General features: G+C 41.3%; 1 protein-coding gene across 1 annotated transcript in view; it reads left to right on the top strand.

The window, feature by feature from the left end:
* SPATA48 (spermatogenesis associated 48) overlaps positions 1 to 22,097 on the top strand; it is a 146,420-nt gene that overhangs the window by 66,363 nt on the left and 57,960 nt on the right. The window contains exon 4 of the mRNA XM_040353319.1: positions 20,062 to 20,200. Within this exon, the coding sequence (XP_040209253.1) occupies positions 20,062 to 20,200 (139 nt within the window). The remainder of the gene's footprint in view (positions 1 to 20,061; positions 20,201 to 22,097) is intronic.

Here is a 22,097-nt window from a genome sequence, read left to right as displayed (position 1 = left end):
AAAGCTTCCATGGCTGCACTACAATTCCTAAAAAACCTCCCTGCTGGTTCCCACTTTCTTGCTCTGCTATCCGGGAATGAGATGGGCCCACCCCCCAACCCGGGATACTATACTCTGCCCCCTCCCTATTCTCAATCCCACCCCATCACCAGATTTTTAACCCCTCCTCAAACTACCCATTGGTGCTCTCCCCCCAGCTCCCCCAGTCATGCCGGCCCTCCACCTAGGTTCCCTTCTATTCCGGGCCTGTCCTTTTCATTTTAACATAAAGAATGCATTAGGTCACTAAGGGAGGAGGTAAGAAGTATCTTCAAGCCCTAGCATAGAAAAGTTAAGGTGAACATGTTCAGTAACTTAGGGTATGGGCCCATAAACAAGTAACAACTTATGTCAGGCATGTAGTAATAAAGCAAGGTGTAGGCAACTGGTAGTTGCGTAAGAGAGGGAAATATAGTTCAGGTAATTTGAGAGTGTATGTCCCTTTTTAAGATACTCCACAACAAGTAGCCGAGAACACAACAGACAATCTCAAGCAGTATGCTAGTACTTAGTGAGCCAGAGTTCAATACAGCAACTGATTAGAAGCAATATATGTAGTAGATGATTCTAAAGGCACTACAAGTGAAACAATGGCTACTTATCCGTTTGCAGAGGATGAGTCTTGTTGTTGTTTCAGTAGCAATGGAGTTCCGTAGTTTAGGGATTCTTCTATGGAGGGTCTCCTGGTGGGGGATATCTTGCGCTGTCCGCAGCAACTCTTGTGAGGTTGACAGCGCAGATCCAGGCAAGGGATGGTTCCCCATTTCGGAAGAGTAGTAGCTCTGGTTAAAAGGTAGCCAAGCCGACGTTAGAACAGCGTTTGAAAGTAACCTGAATGCCTTTATAGGCAGGAGACAGGTGCAGTGCATAAGCACTGATTCCAGCGCATCAGTGAGGCACGGCGCACTTCCGTGTTCCAAGCTGGAATGCACGTGGTGCCGGGCGATGACGTCATCTCGCAGTCGCCGTATACGTTCCAGCGTGGAATGCAATATGGCGCGACGACGCCTGTTACAATACTACCCCCTAAACTGCAGATTTTTCTAGCTGCACACTAAGACAATTCTATGTGAATCTGTGAAATCATATGTAAGGAAGAAAAATAAAAACTGATTTACAGTGGGGCAAAAAAGTATTTAGTCAGCCACCAATCATGCAAGTTCTCCCACTTAAAAAGATGAGAGAGGCCTGTAATTGTCATCATAGGTATACCTCAACTATGAGAGACAAAATGTGGAAACAAATCCAGACAATCACATTGTCTGACTTGGAAAGAATTTATTTGCAAATTATGGTGGAAAATAAGTATTTGGTCACCTACAAACAAGCAAGATTTCTGGCTCTCACAGACCTGTATCATCTTCTTCTTTGTCCCACATCATCATTACCTGTATTAATGGCACCTGTTTGAACTTGTTATCAGTATAAAAGACACCGGTCCACAACCTCAAACAGCCACACTCCAAACTCCACTATGGTGAAGACCAAAGAGCTGTCGAAGGACACCAGAAACAAAATTGTAGACCTGCACCAGGCTGGGAAGACTGAATCTGCAATAGGCAAGCAGCTTGGTGTGAAGCAATCAACTGTGGGAGCAATAATTAGAAAATGGAAGACATACAAGACCACTGATAATCTCCCTCAATCTGGGGCTCCACACAAGATCTCACCCCATGAGGTCAAAATGATCACAAGAACGGTGAGCAAAAATCCCAGAACCACACAAGGGGACCTAGTGAATGACCTGCAGAGAGCTGGGACCATGGCTACCATCGGTAACACACTATGCCGCCAGCAAAAACGAAAAGAACTCTGGACAGCTGCACTCCAAAATGACATAAAATAAAGTTGGTCTTTTAATGTAAAAAGTACATACAGGCACTGCAAACAACAGATACAGATTGGCCGACGCGTTTCACGCTGCAATTCAGCGCTTAGTCATGGCTAACATAGGTTCACACTGAAAATACATATATACCCATACCACCATCATGTGAGAAAACATTCGCCTATGGCGAGACTGGATCAATTAAACAATTAGATAGCTAATTGCATGCATATTAAAACCAATTTATATGGAACAGGTGATGTAGCATATCTTGCAATTAACATGTTAAAGTGAAGAAAAAAAGAAACAAAAACAAAATAAGACCATACATATGCCTAGGACATGTGAATAGACAAACCGCACCTATATATATCTTGCGGTCTCCAAATAGGCAAGATAACCATTGTAACTAGTGTATGACTCCACTTTAATAAAAATAGTATAAAATAAAATAAAATGAAAATAAAATAAAATAAAATTTCGTTTATTGTGTTTTGTGAAAGACACAACTATTATAAAAATATGTATGTAAACACTCCTGTGTAAAATGGTGAATATACCCATCGAACTATGTCCTGGGGGTGAATATTGAAGTGCTTCTAAATCTTTTATATTTTATTTTGTTTTTTATTTTTTATTTTTAATTTTTTATGTGTATCATATTTTCTAGACTATATTTGTCTTTTATTATTAAATTTTTTAGGTTTTTTAAAAGTTTTTTAGAATCAATTATCTAGTGTTTTACTATATGTGTTATTCTAAACAAAGAATGAAAAATAAAGTGTTAAATATAGAAGATTATCGTAATCGCAATTGCAATTGAAAAGATAAACTTCTGTGTATTAGTGTTAATACCAATATTTTAAATTTCATTGATATTCTTATATATAATATATCAACTGTGACTTAGTATTAATAAGCACATAGTGGAAGTCAAGATGTAATCCATCTATTTTATACGGTAAACCCGAGAAGATTGCCCCAGGTCATGTATATCAGACCAAAAAATGTATACATATGGAGATTGCTAATGTCAAAGCCTCTATGTGTCTAGTTACGAGTTGAAGACATAGTACTCTTATAGTGTGAAGATTAATTGTCGAAAGACACTATGCCGCCAGGGACTCAGATCCTGCAGTGCCAGACGTGTCCCCCTGCTTAACCACTTTACAACCGGGCCTATTTTGACACTTCTCTCCTTCATGTAAAAATCACAATTTTTTTGCTAGATAATGAATCAGAACCCCCAAACATTATTATATATATTTTTTTAGCAGACACCCATGGGAATAAAATGGCGGTCATTGCAACTTTATTTGCGTAATAATTTTTCAAACGCCTTTTTTTTGGGAAAAAAAACTGTTTCATGAATTAAAAAATAACAAAACAGTAAAGTTAGCCCAATATTTTTGTATATTGTGAAAGATAATGTTACGCCGAGTAAATAGATACCTAACATGTCACGCTTTAAAAATCCGCACACTCATGGAATGTCGCCAAACTTCGGTACTTAAAAATCTCCATAGGCGATGCTTTAACATTTTTTACAGGTTACTATTTTCGAGTTACAGAGGAGGCTAGAATTGTTGCACATGCTCTAACGCACGCGATGATACCTCACATGTGGGGTTTGTACAGCGTTTACATATGTGGGCGGGACTTTCATGCTGTTCGCTTCTGTGCACGAGCTACCGGGGACAGGGGCATTTAAAAAAAAAAAAACATTTTATTTAACTTTTTTATTATTATTTTTACACTTTTTTTTTTTGATCACTTTTATTCCTATTACAAGGAATGTAAACATTCCTTGTAATAGGAATCAGTGTGACAGGTCCTCTTTATGGAGAGATGTGGGTTCAATAAGACCCCACATCTCTCCTCCAGGCATACAAGCATGAGATTGTGAAAAAAAAATTCACAGATCTCAGGCCGACAGCCGCGATTGCAGCTTTGTTTACTTCCGGGTACCGGGCGTGATGTCATAACGTCGCGCCCGGGCTTCCGACGGTCATCTCTATGCTTCCCAGCCAGCACCGACCGATTCACTCTCCGGGTACCCGATGGCACGGGAGAGCCCAGAGAAGCACCGGATGGTGGCGGGAGGGGGGATGTCCCCTCCCGCTGCCTATAAGAACGATCAAGCGGCGGAACTGCTGCTTTGATCGTTCTTATCGTGCAGAGAATCTGCGGCTGAAGACTGTGATATCTGAATGATGCCTGTAGCTGCAGACATCATTCAGATATCACCGCACAAAGTTGAGGACGTCCCAGGGACGTCCTCGGTTGTCAAGAGGTTAAACCAGTACATGTCCGCGCCCAGCTGAGGTTTGCTAGAGAGCATTTGGATAATCCAGAAGAGGATTGGGAGAATGTCATATGGTCAGATGAAACCAAAGTAGAACTGTTTGGCAACATCATACTTTGGGGCTGTTTCTCTGCAAAGGGAACAGGATGACTGATCCGTGTACATGAAAGAATGAATGGGGTTATGTATCATGAGATTTTGAGTGCAAACCTCCTCCCATCAGCAAGGGCATTGAAGTTGAAACGTGGCTGGGTCTTTCAGCATGACACACCACCCGGACAACGAAGGAGTGGCTTCGCAAGAAGCATTTCAAGGTCCTGGAGTGGCCTATCCAGTCTCCAGATCTCAACCCCATAGAAAACCTTTGGAGGGAGTTGAAAGTCCGTGTTGCCCAGTGACTGCCCCAAAACATCACTGCTCTAGAGGAGATCTGCATGGAGGAATGGGCCAACATATCAGCAAGAGTGTGTGACAACCTTGTGAAGACTTACAGAAAACATATGACCTCTGTCATTGCCAACAAAGATATATAACAAAGTATTGAGATGAACTTTTGATATTGACCAAATACTTATTTTCCTCCATAATTTGCAAATTCTTTCCAAATCAGACAATGTGATTGTCTGGATTTGTTTCCACATTTTGTCTCTCATAGTTGAGGTATACCTATGATGACAATTCCAGGCCTCTCTCATCTTTTTAAGTGGGAGAACTTGCACAATTGGTGGCTAACTAAATACTTTTTTGCCCCACTGTATTTGGTTATACTGCCACCTTCAGGAGGAATTGGACACTGGCAAGCCATTGGCCAGCCAGGTATACCCTTCCCACTCTCAGCATGTCTGTTTTGTAGAAAAGCAGTAATTAGAAGTGGATCACAAAAAAATCTTCTACTACACAGCATCTAAATATACACTGTATTGTCAGAAGTATTGGTACGCCCACCTTTACACGTACATAAACTTTAATTGCATTCCAGTCTTAGTCCGTAGGGATCAATATTGAGTTGGCCCACTATTTACAGCTATAACAGCTTCAACTCTTCTAGGAAGGTTGTGCACAAGGTTTAGGACCCCCAGCCAGAACAGCTCGGATGATGGGGGCAAGCTTACTGAGGAGGAACAGGAAGTGAGAAATTCAGACAAAGAAAAAAAACATTTAGAAGGGAAATCGAAGGAAAAGGTAAGTGAACCAATAATGCACTAGCTTAAAGGAACCTATTTAGAAAATTAAAAACTAACCTTTACAACCCCTTTAAATTTACAGGAAATCCCCTTCCCGAGTAGCAAGGGATTCTACAACACTTCATCATTAAAAAAAAATGTAGCAAAAAAAAAATGTAGCCTATCCATTTAATAAAGGCTGCTGACATCATGGTTGATTCAACCTATGAATTTACTAGAGATTAAAAACATAATGCAGCCCTTGTTCGTCTGTGAATGGCCTAGCAGATACAAGGGTGTATGGAAATGTGTTAAGTCTTCTTGACAGCTTCAAAAGACAGAAATGTTAGTACTGTACCTGGTGATATCAAACACCATCCATGCAGTCTTGAACCCAGTTGTTCTCCTTTTGATTTTGAATAACCTATGTCCCTGACCAGGGCCTTTAATTCTGTGTTATGGGATGAGATGAGGCTCACCAGACATACGCAGAGAGTTTACAATTCGAATTATTGTCATTGTCTGTGCCTGGATGGTGCATTGTAGTATCTTTCATCTAAGCGCCATTTCTATGGTGGCTTTCTATGATGGCTTCGGTACTGGCAGATTGTTGTCATGTGGCACTGGTCTCATGGCTAAATGCAGATTGGGGTATTCATTTAATTTCTTATTCTTAGCAGAGAAACCAGCTACATTAGTTAGAAAGAAATAACATTCTGTCACATGATCATTCTGTTTTTCGCTGTATCATCAGAACAGCAAACAGCATTGACTTCCAAGTTCCTCTAAGCCAAGCTCTAAGATCGACCACACATCTTGAACAACAAATGTGAGGAGCCCTTATCTTGATCACCAGTCTTACAACCAAAGTACAGTTCATATGCTTTCTTAACAAGTCCAGTAATGGTGTGTAGTTGAGGCTTACACATGCTCATGCCACAAATTTAGCAGAACGTATCATTACTGTTCTGACATTGGAGAGCAAATCTGCTGTCATCAGTCATCCTATAGCAAGTCTATAACTGACTTACTTGGTAAATGACAATGGTATGCCAGGAAGCAATCAACTCAAAATACATAGAAACTTATATCAACAAAAGAGTAGCAACTGTGCATGCAAGCTTCTTTTATAGCGTTTCCAGGCAGCATCCATTCAGCCTAAGCTTGCCCAGACTGTACCAGTTCCACAAATGTTATACAACATGCCCTAAGTGCATGCCTATATGCAATATTTTTTACTTTTTGCTATAATAAATATCCCCAAAAACATAAAAAAAATAAAAATGATTGTTTTCCTTAGTTTTGGCCGAAACATAGTCTTACATATTTTTGGTAAAAAATCGCAATAAGCGTATATTGATCGGTTTTCGCAAAAGTTATAGCGGCTGCAAAATCGGGGATAGATTTATAGCATTTTTATAGCATTTTTCCATTTATAGCATTTTTATATATATATATACATATATATATATATATATATATATATATATATATATATATATATATATATATATATATATATATATATATATATATATGTGTTTTCTTTTACTAGTAATGGTGATTTGTGATTTTTATCATGACTGCGATATTGCGGCGGACACACCGGACACTTTTGACACTATTTTGGGACCATTCACATTTATACAGCGAACAGTGCTATAAATATGCACTGATTACTGTGTAAATGTGACTGGCAGGGAAGGGGTTAACACTATGTGGCGATCAAGGGGTTAAATGTGTACCCTAGTGAGTGATTCTAACTGTAGGGGGAGGGGACTGACTGGGGGAGGTGACCGATCTGTGTCCCTATGTACAAGGGACACGGCATCAGTCTCCTCTCCCTGACAGGACGTGGATCTCTGTGTTTACACACAGAGATCCACGGTCCTGCTCAGTTACTGGGCAATCGCGGGTGCCCGGCAGACATCGCGGCCGCCGGGCATGTGCATCGGGTTCCCAGTAACGCGGCGGGTGTGCGTACCCGCCGCGGGTGGCATGCGCGCCCCCCGATGTATTTGTGGACACAGTGGGGATTCTCAACAGTCACTGTAGTAATTTGAAATAATATAAAAAGCAGGTGGTGGCGCCAACCTAAAGTGTAGATTAATGTCAAATAATAATAAATGTTGTATGGGTGATACAATGAGACCAAAAAAGGTCAAAAATTGCTGCGTGGTGATCCAAATAACAAACAGAAATTTTCAAAATACAAATAATAATAAAAACAAAAAGTGTTCCAGTGCTAAAATCTCATTCCATCTCTGCTTCATGCAAAAAGATTGAGTGAATCAATGAATATAGATATATGTATGGTGCAGTGTGCTTTCAACAAACAGTATTCATACTGTGAGTAAAAAAAGTCTTTACGCAAAAAGTTCCATGCATTAAATAAATAAATAAATAAATGAAGGTGCTGTGTGCTTCTTCCACGTGAAATCAACGTAGATATAAATCTTCTGTGCAAAAATCGTGCTCACTCCCTGTGGTCCCGCACTCACCAGATACTTGAACCCCTGCAGGGGTAACAGGCGTTCACAGTATAATATACTGACAAATCCCTGGATCTTCCCAGAATCTAAAAAACTCCACCGCTCAGAAGAGGAGACAAATAGATTGCCCAATAGCGTGATACCGTTTTTAAAGTGATGAACAATTTCTTTATTCACATTTAACAGGGTACTCACATTTTAGTAGAAAGGTTAATACACATAAAACATAAAACGTGCTGTAGCTTAGAATAGCGTCTGCTCTACCGGTTTCGTCGATCTGACGTCATCTGGAGCGCGCCTCTAAGCCCCCAGCACTTCCTTATTTATATGGGACGTTTATGTCTGAAACGTCCGCCATGTTGTAGTTTTTGAGGACAGAAGTCCAGCCGCTAGAGGCCCTATATTATAAACGCGTCCGCCATGTTGTAGTTTTTGTGGACAGAAGTCCAGTCACTAGAGGCCCTATATTATGAAACTGCGTCCGCCATGTTGTAGATCATGGCAGACAGAAGACCAGCCTGAAATACATCCTCCATGTTATGGTATTATGGAGACCGGAGTCCTGATTACTCTATATATTTAAACAGTGGGATATACGTCAACGAGTCTCCCTGTAATATTAATGAAAAAACGTCCGCCATGTTGTGGCTTTTTTAAAAAGACCGGAGTCCTGTTCTAAGGTTGCTCTATATATTTAAACAGCGGAGTGGATAACAATGGATCTCCCTGTTGATTAATGAATATACTTTACGATTGTAAACGGAGCAATAATATGGTGCAATATTTAAACATAAAAACAAGTGTCTTTCAGACATAAAAGTGCTACAATAGAAATTTCATAATTCTATAGGTCATTGCAGGCTATATTACTGCAATGACCTATAGAATTATGAAATTTCTATTGTAGCACTTTTATGTCTGAAAGACACTTGTTTTTATGTTTAAATATTGCACCATATTATTGCTCCGTTTACAATCGTAAAGTATATTCATTAATCAACAGGGAGATCCATTGTTATCCACTCCGCTGTTTAAATATATAGAGCAACCTTAGAACAGGACTCCGGTCTTTTTAAAAAAGCCACAACATGGCGGACGTTTTTTCATTAATATTACAGGGAGACTCGTTGACGTATATCCCACTGTTTAAATATATAGAGTAATCAGGACTCCGGTCTCCATAATACCATAACATGGAGGATGTATTTCAGGCTGGTCTTCTGTCTGCCATGATCTACAACATGGCGGACGCAGTTTCATAATATAGGGCCTCTAGTGACTGGACTTCTGTCCACAAAAACTACAACATGGCGGACGCGTTTATAATATAGGGCCTCTAGCGGCTGGACTTCTGTCCTCAAAAACTACAACATGGCGGACGTTTCAGACATAAACGTCCCATATAAATAAGGAAGTGCTGGGGGCTTAGAGGCGCGCTCCAGATGACGTCAGATCGACGAAACCGGTAGAGCAGACGCTATTCTAAGCTACAGCACGTTTTATGTTTTATGTGTATTAACCTTTCTACTAAAATGTGAGTACCCTGTTAAATGTGAATAAAGAAATTGTTCATCACTTTAAAAACGGTATCACGCTATTGGGCAATCTATTTGTCTCCTCTTCTGAGCGGTGGAGTTTTTTAGATTCTGGGAAGATCCAGGGATTTGTCAGTATATTATACTGTGAACGCCTGTTACCCCTGCAGGGGTTCAAGTATCTGGTGAGTGCGGGACCACAGGGAGTGAGCACGATTTTTGCACAGAAGATTTATATCTACGTTGATTTCACGTGGAAGAAGCACACAGCACCTTCATTTATTTATTTATTTATTTAATGCATGGAACTTTTTGCGTAAAGACTTTTTTTACTCACAGTATGAATACTGTTTGTTGAAAGCACACTGCACCATACATATATCTATATTCATTGATTCACTCAATCTTTTTGCATGAAGCAGAGATGGAATGAGATTTTAGCACTGGAACACTTTTTGTTTTTATTATTATTTGTATTTTGAAAATTTCTGTTTGTTATTTGGATCACCACGCAGCAATTTTTGACCTTTTTTGGTCTCATTGTATCACCCATACAACATTTATTATTATTTGACATTAATCTACACTTTAGGTTGGCGCCACCACCTGCTTTTTATATTATTTCATACTTTTCTCCATTTTTGGGGATTTTTCTGCAGGGGCAGCCCCTCATACTCATTATAATATATACCTTTCAAACACCTGAGAGCCTAATTATTTTTAAATATTCTGTAGCGCAGATTCACATTTTTCTTTTTCCACTGTAGTAATTTGGACTGCTGTGTCTGCGTGAATGGAAGACAGAACAAAAATGAATTTATTGTACCTCAAGCAGGCACTCTCCCCCGTCTAAGTTAGGTATCTACAAGCTGTTGGGGAAATCCCCAGCGATTAGATTGCACGGTGCCACACGCACCAATTCCTAATGAAAAGAGGTGTCTAAAAAGTGGCATGCTTGTATTAAAATTGTCCACGTATAAATGGTACCCCTTTCAGACCAATTCCCAAACAATCTTGCAGCTGCTCTTTATGCAGTCTGGTCAATCACGGGGCTCCACGCTCCTATCTTTTCCCTTGTAAACCAGGAAACTATATAGCCTGTTGCCCTGTCACAGAGCTTATACATCTTGACCCCATTAATGGGACTCATCAATGCAGACATCTTGATCGGGAATAAACAAGGCTGCAAATTGTTGGTTGAAGGGGGTAGAATTTTGTGGAGCCGATCATATTCAGGGTCATCCCAAGGACGACAGAGTTCATGGTCGTTGAAGTGCATGAACTGCAAGATTTTCTCATTTCTAATCCTGGCCATGGCAGCAGAAAATACGGCACATGGTGAATTGGGTCAGTGGACCAATATGACCAAAACTCACTCTTTTTAACCACTTCCATACAGGGCATTTTCACCCCCTTCCTGCCCAGAGCAATTTTTAGTTTTCAGCACTGTTGCACTTTGAATGACAATTGCGTGGTCATGCAACACTGTACCCAAATTAAATCTTTATGTTTTTCCCCCCACAAATAGAGCTTTCGTTGGTGGTATTTGATCATCTCTGTGGTTTTTATTTTTTGCGCTATAAACAAAAGAAGAGCAACAATTTTGAAAAAACACCATATTTTTTACTTTTTTATTTAATAAATATCAAAAAAAAAAAATCTCAATAAGTGTATATTGATTGGTTTCTGTAAAAATTCAAGCCAATTTCCAAATTGGGCCGAAAGTGTCAATATTTGCTGTGGCTACCATTATTTCCCAGCACTGCCTTAACCCTCTTGGACATGGAGTTCAGCAGAGCGTCACAGGTTAGCACTGTAATCCTCTTCCACTCCTTCATGACGACATCACAGAGCTGGTGGATGTTAGAGACCTTGCGCTCTTCCACCTTTGGTTTGAAGATGCCCCACAGATGCTCAATAGGGTTTAGGTCTGGAGACATGCTTGGCCAGTCCATCACCTTTACCCTCAGCTTCTTTAACAAGGCAGCGGTCATCTTGGAAGTGTATCATGTTGGAATACGGCCCTGCGGCCCAGTCTCTGAGGGGAGGGGATCATGCTCTGCCAGTATGCCACAGTACATGTTGGCATTCATGGTTCCCTCATTGAACTGTAGCTCCCCAGTGCGAGCAGCACTCATGCAGCCCCAGAACATGACACTCCCACCACCATGCTTGACTGTAGGCAAGACACACTTGTCTTTGTACTCCTCACCTGATTGCCACCACACATGCTTTACACCATCTGAACCAAATAAGTTTATCTTAGTCTTATCAGACCACAGGACATGGTCAAGCAATCCATTCTCTTAGTCTGCTTGTCTTCAGAAAACTGTTTGCAGGCTTTCTTGTGTATCATCTTTAGAATAGGCTTCCTTCTGGGATGACAACCATGCAGACCAACTTGATGCAGTGTGCAGCATATGGTCAATGCTGGCAGCACTCCTATGTCAGTTTCACAAAGACAATCACTGGATATGACGCTGAGCACGTGCACTCAACTTCTTTGGTCGAACCATGGCGAGGCCTGTTCTGAGTGGAACCTGTTCTGTTAAGCCCCTGTATGGTCTTGGCCACCGTAGTACAGCTCAATTTCAAGGTCTTGGCAATCTTCTTATAGCATAGGCCATCTTTATGTAGAGCAACAATTCTTTTTTTCAGATCCTCAGAGTTCTTTGCCATGAGGTGCCATGTTGAACTTTAAGTGACCAATATGAAAGAGTGAGAGCAATAACACCACATTTAACACACCTGCTTCCCATTCACACCTGAGACCTTGTAACACTAATGAGTCACATGACACCAGGGAGGAAATCGGCTAATTGTGCACAATTTGGACATTTTCACTTAGGGGCGTACTCACTTTTGTTGCCAGCAGTTTAGACATTAAAGCGGGAGTTCACCCTAAAAAAAAAATTTAAGATTAGATTCATGCTCATTTTGTCTAGGGGAATCGGCTAGTTTTTTTAAAAACGAAGCAGTACTTACCGTTTTAGACGGCGGAATAGATCGAGAGCGATCTATTCCGCCGCTTCCGGGTATGGTCTTCGGGACTGGGCGTTCCTTCTTGATTGACAGTCTTCCGACAGGCTTCCGACGGTCGCATCTATCGCGTCACGAGTAGCCGTAAGAAGCCGAACGTCGGTGCGGCTCTAGACGGCGCCTGCGCACCGACATTCGGCTACTTTCGGAAAATCGTGACGCGATAGATGCGACCGTCGGAAGCCTGTCGGAAGACTGTCAATCAAGAAGGAACGCCCAGTCCCGAAGACCATACCTGGAAGCGGTGGAGAAGATGTATCTCTAAAACGGTAAGTACGGCTTTGATTTAAAAAAAACTACCCGATTCCCCTTGACAAAATGAGCATGAATCTAATCTTAAAAATTGTCATTTCCGGGTGAACCTCCACTTTAATCACTGCGCGTTGAGTTATTTAGGGGACAGCTAATTTACACTGGTATACAAGCTGTACACTCAGTATTTTACATTGTAGAAAACTGTAATTTCTTCAGTGTTGTCACATGAAAATTATAGAATAAAATATTTACAAAAATGTGAGCGGTATACTTCCTTTTGTGAGATTCTGTATATACAGTATATACCTGACCGTTCTATTTTAGGTAATTGTACGTATAAGATAACAATCATCCGCAGTTCTCTACGCTTGTACAAGTGAACAAAATGTGTGTCCTTTTGCTCACCTTGAGGTTCAGATGTCGGTTAGGAAAACATGAATCAATTGTATCAACACATTTCATATAATTTTTAGCCTGGAAAAGCTCAGTGATGAAGAACTTTCAAAAACCAATTTCACAGGTGATTAACAAAATGATTATCTTCTTCATGAAGAAAAAAATGACTATTTCAATGGTAACCCATACAAAAATATATTTATTTAAGTAGTGTCTGCTTGAATTATATAGTAATTGATTGGCAAGCTGTAGTATTTCTGCTTCAAACTAAAAAGTTTTAGTAGCTTACATTGTTATAAAGGCAACTTCTAGGAATAGAATAAACAATTGTTAGTGCACACAAATCTCACTATTGTTAGTTCGCACAAATCTTACTATTGTTAGTTAGCACAAATCTGATGCTAGATTTAACAATCAATATATGTATTTCATGAACATGTATGCATTTTGGCAGTGTTCAAATCAAAAACTGTCAAATTATTTGGACTAAAAGTGTAACTTCACTTTTAGTGCTGTTATAACTATTTAAGCACCACCCCCCATCCCAATCCAGCAGCATCACACTGCTTCTTGATAAAAAGTAAATGTGTCCACAGAGACACAATCAGTACGGTACTGGTGTAACTAGAAAGGTTCCACGGGGACACAGTCAGTACATACGGACATAAACAGAAATGTTTCTGCAGAGGCACAAACACAAAGAAGCAGCGCTCTATGGGTAAAGCATAAATACTTGTAGACCTTTGGCAAAGTAAAAAGTTAGGCGAAAGTAAACCCAACGCATAAATCCCCAAATTATCCCTCCTACACAGGAGGGAAACCCTTTCGTTGGGTAAGTGTACCCTTAGGGATGGCCTCAATCGCCAAGACCTCCAGGCATCTAATATCTTTGTTATGTGCCTGGAGGAAATGGCGTGGGGCACTGTGTTTATTGAAAACCCTTTTTAATAAACCTGCGGTGGTCACCCCCTCTCGTGCGAAGGGTAAGTATTTCATACGACTTGCATACAAGAGATTGCAGGGGCACCGCAGGACATAAACGAAAAATTCAGTCGAACACGTGATGAATTGTTTGATCTGAAAAGAAGTACCTTTGTTGGTGACAATCTTCGAACATCCATGAGTAATGGATTGGCAAGTCAGACAACCTCTTTTTTGGCATTGAAAAATGACTGTTCTATTATCAATATAGGCCCTGATATCAAGCAGAGGTCTTTTGTTGGATTTTTCTAACTTGTTCGTGGCAATGATATGTTTTATGGTGATTGCTGGTGATTAATATTCTGTTAATCATGAGATAAAACCAGGTCAAGAAAAACAAATTCTTTAGGGTCCAGTGCATGTGTGAACGATAATCCCAGTATGTTGTTATTACAATAGGCAACAAAGGGTGAAAACATGTCCTGGCCAACACTCCAAATGAGCAAGACATCGTTGATATAGCGTCCATAAAAGACAATGTGCACAGAGAAGCGGTTATTGGTCCAGACATGCACCTCCTCCCAGTACCCCATAGTGATATTAGCGTACACTGGGGCAAAATTTGCTCCCATGGCTGTTCCCTTGCATTGGAGATAAAATTGATCCAAAAAAGTATGGATTATTATGCCCCAAGCAGAAATCGATGCTTTTGAGCAAGAACTCAGATTGTGTAGAATTCATCTCTCCATTTGTAGTGAGAAAGTATTGTACAGCGGTAATTCCAACTTCGTGGGGTATGGATGTGTACACTGAAGCAACATCCAGGAAGGCCCACATGTATCTATCTTGCCAGGAATAGCCTTGTAAAATGTCGATGACATGACTGGAGTCTCTGATATACAATGACAATTGGTAGACTATGAGCTGTAATAAATAGTCTATATAAACTGACAAACCACTAGTGAAGATGTTGGTACTGTGATGATCAGCCTTCTTGGAGGGTCCACCAAGGCTTTGTGCACCTTGGGGAGATGGTAAAAATAAGGGGCGCGCTGCACACTTTCGGGAGCAAAAAACGCTTCTTTTTTTCTTGTTTCGCACACCCTCTCTCCAGGCTGCTTCAACCAGGGTGATAAGCTCTAAATGATATTGGGGAAGGGGATCAGAAAGAAGTTTTAAATAAGTATCGGCTAATAGCCGATTAGCCTCTCTGAGGTAGTATGATTTGTTTTAAACAGCTAGACTGCCTTCTTTTTCTGTCTGTCTCACTGTAATTTCTTTATTTGATGTTAAGTTTCTAAGGGATTGACGTTCGGCTATGCTAAGATTAAAGGAGCTCTGTTTTGCCGAGAGCGTTTTAGCTTTTAGGAACTTTGTGTTTGTTTTCCTGCAGAGGCACAGCCAGCACCATACTGACACAGCTAGAAATGTTCCACTGAGACACTATCAGTACATAATGACATAACCGGGAATGTTCCTACAAAGAACAATCATTACTGTACTGACACTGTTGTACCAAAAGCTTTCTGGGAAACCAGCTCTAACTCTGGACAACAGACTCTAAGAAAAACAAACTTTTTATTTTTGCCAGCAAAAAAAAACTCTGTCCCGGTTAACACCAAGTGCGAGCTTATCGACCATTACAGCGTGTATATATTTCAACAATTACATAGACATGCCTAAGGCATTGTGTAAACCCCTAATATGCTTGTTGGCGAATATCTTCTACAGTCTTTTTTTAGTTATCTGCCTAATTTATCAGCCACTAATAGGGTTGCTGTGATACTAGCTTCTCAGAATAAGTGGGAGTTAGATACAAACATTTGGAATTTCTTAACTACATGCTAGTCTCACTTAAACCTTTTTACAAATAAGTTATCAGAAGCAACCATTTTGTTGCAGTTTCAACCATTTTAGCCCACTGCCACATTCCCCCATTTGATGCTATCGTAGTGAAAACTTGAGCAGAGACTAAGCATTATATAGCTTCATTATGTACACAAGTGCCAGTTACTATGCCTTCACATTGGTAATAAGAATACTATAGCAACAATAGGCCCCTTTGGGCCTAGCCAGTGTCATTACTAAGGATAACCAGTAATCTTATTCAATTTTTTTTAGTAAACATCATATCCATGAATATCCTCAAGCTCTGGCTGTTTGTCCAGTCTGCTTCCGGATGTGACTGGTGCAGAGCTAGCAGATCTCAGATGTGTTCTTTTTCTTCCTCCATGCGTTGACCCAGTAGCTTCCAGGAATGTGTTGGTACAGGCCCTTGTCTTGGGTTGTTTTGGACACATTCTACACATCTGCTGGCTGCAAATTGTGCCAGTGTAGGTAGCTGGAGGTTGTAAAAATGTCTCTTTAGTTCCTTTTCAATTGCTGTTTTTCACATGTGTGTTCCCTTGTGGAATTCTGTCACTAATTCAGTTGCTACAGCAGCTGGGATGACAATTCTCCTGTCCTGCAGTTGGTACCACTGGTCTTCCCTGTACTTTCCAGGTTCAGTCCCTGTCCATTTTTGTTCTGCTTTTGTATAGACCAGATCCCATTCAAAGAGTGGCACTGGGAAGAGAGGGGCATAATCTGTTGTGGGGGTTGCTGAAGTGCTACATTGCTGGCTGCTTGATCTACTTTCCCATTTCCCCTAGCCACTTGAAAGTCTCCCTTCTGATGGCCCCTACAGTGGATCACTGCAACTTCAGAGGGGGCCCATACTGCTTCCAAGAGTTTCAGTATTTCTGTCCCATATTTGATGTTCTTCCCTCCAGATGTAATAAATCCTCTTTCCTTATACAGGGCTCCATAAGCATGGAGGGTCTACATACACATTCAGTTTTAGTCCGGCAGCCAGTTGCAAGGCTCTGGTCAATGCGGTTAGTTCTGCTTTCTGAACAGAGGTTCCTTGTGGTAAGACTCCTGCCTCTATCACTCTCCTGTGTAACCACTGCGTAGCCAGCATAGAGGACCCCATCTTTCACAAAGTTGCTGCCATCCATGAAGTACTCAACATCTGGCTCTCCCAAAAGACTGTCTTTCAAGTCTGACCGACTTGCATAGACTCCATCTCTTAGTTGGAAGCGGTCATATACTAGGAGTCTTGGTGAGGTGGAAAGCAAAGTGGCTGGGGTTGGGGAGTTGACAGTCTCTAAATGGATTCAGGGTTTTTCACACAGCATGGTCTGGTATTTGCAGGACTCAAACATATGTCTCCTGACACAGCACATAACTTTTTTTCAGTTTCAACACATACTTTTTCTTCTTCACAACATGCATAGCAACCTCTTTCCAGTTTCAACACATAGTTTTGTCTTCTTCTGGACAACATGCATATAAACTTCCCAAGCCCCGTCTGAGCGTTTTCCATTTTGCTGAACTGTTTCTGTCAGGGCTTCTTCCAATAAATAAACTTTCTTTTTCATTCTCTGATCTTCTTCCCATTTTGTTTAACTCCTCCTGCTCCTGTACTTTCCTTTTAATGTCTCTTGCAGACTGGCTGACAAAGGACATGTTCACCAAATTCTTATTATCATTTGCCTCGGGATCAAAGGGGGTATACAATCTGAAAGTTTCACATAGTCTCTCATAAAACTGTCCTGGACTCTCAAATGGCTTCTAGAGGACCTCCACAATTTTACTAAGGTTAGTGAGTCTCTTGCCAGCTGATTTCATCCTTTCTAAAATAGCTATCCGATACATTATCTTCTCTGTTCCAGTCCAGTAGGTCCATTGTGGTAAAAAGGGGTGTAGACTAGAGTCCGGTATCCCCCACAGTCTGTTTCCTTAGGGGCATTTGCATAACTAAGTTGAAGGATGGGACAAGAGTCTGGTTACTGACATTGGGATTCTTTGGGGTGGAAGTAGACTCTTGACCTGTTTGTCTATTGCTTTCTTTTGTTGTTTCAGCTTCTATCCTACTTTATACTGGGAGTGTCATGACTGGGGGTACCTCTGGGAGTGTGTTTGCTGAGGTTAAGAATAGGCAGAGTCTGAGTATCTGACTGGGGAGGAGGGGGTGCAACACCCTGAGCTTGATTCCCCATTCTTCAGGGTGGGGTGTTAGGAACTGTTCTCTGCCTATACCCTCCCAGGACCTATCCTCCCATGTACGGGAAAAAAAGGGAGGGTGGTTGTGTATGGGATCTGATCATGCTTCTGTGAGTTAGAACTAACATGTTATGTTATACTAGTCAAAAATTAACACGTTATCCTACATTTCACACACACAGTCCCTCACACAGGATATCTCCATTGAAGGAGGGAGGGGGGAATACTGAAAGCCTACCTTATCTTTTTTACACAGACAAACACAGTACATGTAAAGGAGGGGTCAAATCCCTCTCTGCTACAAATTTATTTCTCAGTTAAACATACAAAGACTTTCTACAAAACATCATTCTTTCTCATATACAGTACCACTTCACCAAACGTTCTCCTTAATTTGATTACTTATCTCTCCCTATGTTAAACTCACATAGGCCCTCAAACATAATGAGTAGGGATGAGCTTCATGTTCGAGTCGAACATGAGTTCGACTCGAACATTGGCTGTTCGCCCCGTTCGGCGAACAGCGAACAATTTGGGGTGTTCGCGTCAAATTTAAAAAGCTGCGGAACACCCTTTAAAAGTGGGGGCTGACTATAGTATGCCTGTAAAGTAGCGCATGTTTCCTGTGTTTAGATGTTTCCCTGCACAAAATGTCATTTCTAAAGGAAAATAAGTCATTCAAAACTACTCACGGCTATTCATGAATTGTCGGGTCCCGGCAATACAGATCAAAGTCTATGGAAAAAAAACATCCCGAATCAGAAAACAAAATTTGCCCCCAAATTCTATATCAGGCCCTTCTGGTCTGGTATGAATTTTAAGGGGGAACCCTGCACCAAAATAAAAAAAATGGCATGGGGTTCCCCCCAAAAATCCATACCAGACCCTTAGCCGAGCACGCAACCTGGCAGGCTGCAGGAAAAGAGGGGGGGACGAGAGAGAGCCCCCCTCCTGAACTGTACCAGGCCACATGCCCTCAACCTGGGGAGGATGTCCCCATGTTATCTTTTTTTTTTTTATCAACATTTTTATTAATTTTTCAACATTTCCATTTAACAGTATATTACAATATATCACACCATTATACAATAAACATCCTTATCTGTATCCCGTACCCCCCCTGGAGAAATAAAGAAAAAAAAAAGGGGGGGGAGAAAAATTATCCCCCCCACCCTCACTTATTCCCCGTGGCTCTCTCCCCCCCCCCTCCAAATACCCCCAAAAAAAAAGCCATTCTATAACTTATCGCATGTTGATGGGGACAAGGGCCATCTCCACAACCCTTGCCCGATGGTTGTGGGGGTCTGCGGGCGGGGGGCTTATTGGAATCTGGAAGCCCCCTTTAACAAAGGAAACCCCTAGATCCCGCACCCCCCTATGTGAATTGGTAAGGGGTACATTGTACCCCTACCATTTCACAAAGAAAAAGTGTGAAAATGTAAAATCACAGTAGAAGGTTTGGGACAAGTCCTTTATTTAAAAATAAAAAATAAATCCAAGCGATGTAATCCCGTCTCTCCATGTCCAACTATGATCCATTCTCCAGCGATGCTCCAGTCTCCACGCACTCAGTTTTCAGTGAGGAATGAAACCCCCCATGATGCGTAAGAGGGGGTAGGGGTCACCCGTCCACGTCATTGGGTAACCCCCTGGCTTTCTCCCAAGGATCTGGGGGTCCCCTTTGTTAAATCTTATGTTAAATTTGGTTGATCGCCGCGGAATAGGAAGTGGCAGATTGGGACAATCTGCCTAGTAACAGCCATTTCTGGTAACTACGGTATATATAAAAAATAAAAAATAAATGTAAATTTTTTTAACATTTTTTGGAGCATTTCTTTCTTTTTTTTCTTTAGGGTGGACCTCCGCTTTAAATAAATGTATTAAGTGTTTGATGTAGAAATTACTTATTTACTATGTTTTTTCGTAATATTTGGATGAAGATAGATAGCATGTATGCAGGATTCATTTAAACATATCAGCAAATGAAAATAGCCTTTTGCAAGGTTTTGCAATCTCAAAGCTGCTAAATTTACATACACAGATCTTATGAAGCTGTTCCATGGGACGTTAAGCTGCCACCAAAGCTACAGCCTCCTGAGTCTACATTAGAAAAAATGCCAGATCCAATCTCACAGCATTTCACCCTGAAAAGATATGAACCTGAACCGGAAATATGGCAAGTATGTAAACTGTATCATATTTTTGTACCTTGCTTTTTCTTCAACCTGGTAAACTATGAAACTGTAAATTTGAAGTGCAATTCCCAAAAACATGAATGAAAGGAATAGCGGAAATAAACTACATATCAGTTAACTGAAAAACTGGAAAAAAAATATGCTCATTCTTTCAGTGGTATTTAAAGATGAACTTTAGGCAAAAATAAAAGACACAAATTTATGCAACTCTGTAATTAATAATACATCATTATGACGATAAGCACTTGGGTACATTTGCCCTTGCAGCCTAAAGATATTGGCCCGGATTCACAAAGCACTTGCGCCGATGTATCTCCAGATACGCCGCGTAAGTGCAAATATGCGCCGTCGTATCTATGCGCCGGGCCCACAAACTAAGATACGCCTAAAAACAGGCTTCATCCGACCGACGTAACTTGCCTACGCCGGCGTAGAGTGGGCGCATATTTACGCTAGACGCATTTGGCGCTCCCATTGATTTTTCTATTCACATATGCAAATGAGGGAGATACGCCGATTCACAAATGTACGTGCGCCCGACGCAGTGCGCGTAAAGTCATACGTCCGGCGTAAAGTTATGCCCCATAAAGAAGGTGTAACTCGGCAGCATCCATGCAAAGGGCTGCACCAGGGAACACAAGCCGACGTATTTTACGTAGTTAACGTAGGATGTGGATATGACTAGCCGTAGGTTACGTTCACGCCGTAGGCAGTGATCCGACGTATCTTAGGGAGTAGTTCCGACGTGATTCTGAGCATGCACACTGGGATGCGTCCACGGGATGGCGCATGCGCCGTTTGTAATACGTATCTGTCTGGCGCTCGGCCAATCATTTGCATGGGGTCACGCCTCATTTGCATGGCTCACGCCCACTTCCACCTACGCCGACTTACGCCTAAGAAACCCAGCGCAGTTTTGGGAGCAAGTCCTTTCTGAATTCTGTGCTTGCCTCTCTGCGCTGCGTCGGCGTAGCGTACATGAGATACACTACGGCGGCATAAATGTGCGCCGCTGTTGTGAATACGGGCCATTGTGTTTATTTGTTTTCCCGGTTGTTCTAAATCTGCGTGCAGCCATATATAGACATGAATGGAAAAGGTTGACTGTACGTGAGATGTAATGCGCAGTTGTTGCATGGAGATAATTTCTGCTTGCTTTTAGATTTTTTTCAGTTAAAGCTTAAATTGGGGGGAAACAAACTTTCATTTAAAGATGTAGAGTTACCCTCGAAGGAGCCACTAGATCAGTGGTCTCCAAACTGCAGCCCTAGGAACGGATGGGGTCCTTTGCTAGCCTTTGTCCGGTCCTTGAGGCACTGATTTTGAGGCACTATTCTTAGTGGTTGTAAACCCTTTACAACCACTTTTACCTACAGGTAAGCCTAGATTAAGGCTTAACTATAGGTGCTCTAAATATCTCCTAAACCTCCACGGTTTAGAAGATATTTACAATAATGACAGGCACCATTGTTTACGGCGCAGGCGCACTTTAGAAACGGGGTTCGTGCTGTGACTGGTGGCTCCTGCGCGCATGCATGACATCATCGTGGCTCCGGTCAATCACAGCACCGGTGCCGCGATACAATGAAGTAACCCCCTGGGTGATATGTCGGCCGCCCGAGTGGTGTACGAGGATGGCTGTGGGGGCTTTGATCTGAGGTGAGTATTACATATTGAGCTAGTATGCAATGCATGTTGTATAAAATAACCCTGCGCTGCCTGTGTACAAAATAGTTGGATAATGGCTGAAAAAAATAAATGTTTATATTTACAGGTATGTGATTATGTTTCAATTGCAAAAAGAAAAGATTGTATGTATATAGTTTTGCCTGTAATTCTACGTCGGCTGACCTGCAGCTTTTAATGTATGCCAGGGACAATG

The sequence above is a fragment of the Rana temporaria genome, chromosome 5 (assembly GCF_905171775.1).
Source record: "Rana temporaria chromosome 5, aRanTem1.1, whole genome shotgun sequence".
Taxonomy (NCBI): Eukaryota; Metazoa; Chordata; class Amphibia; order Anura; family Ranidae; genus Rana; species Rana temporaria.
Note: the sequence above shows the minus strand (reverse complement) of the source record. Positions and strands in the feature narration are given on the sequence as shown.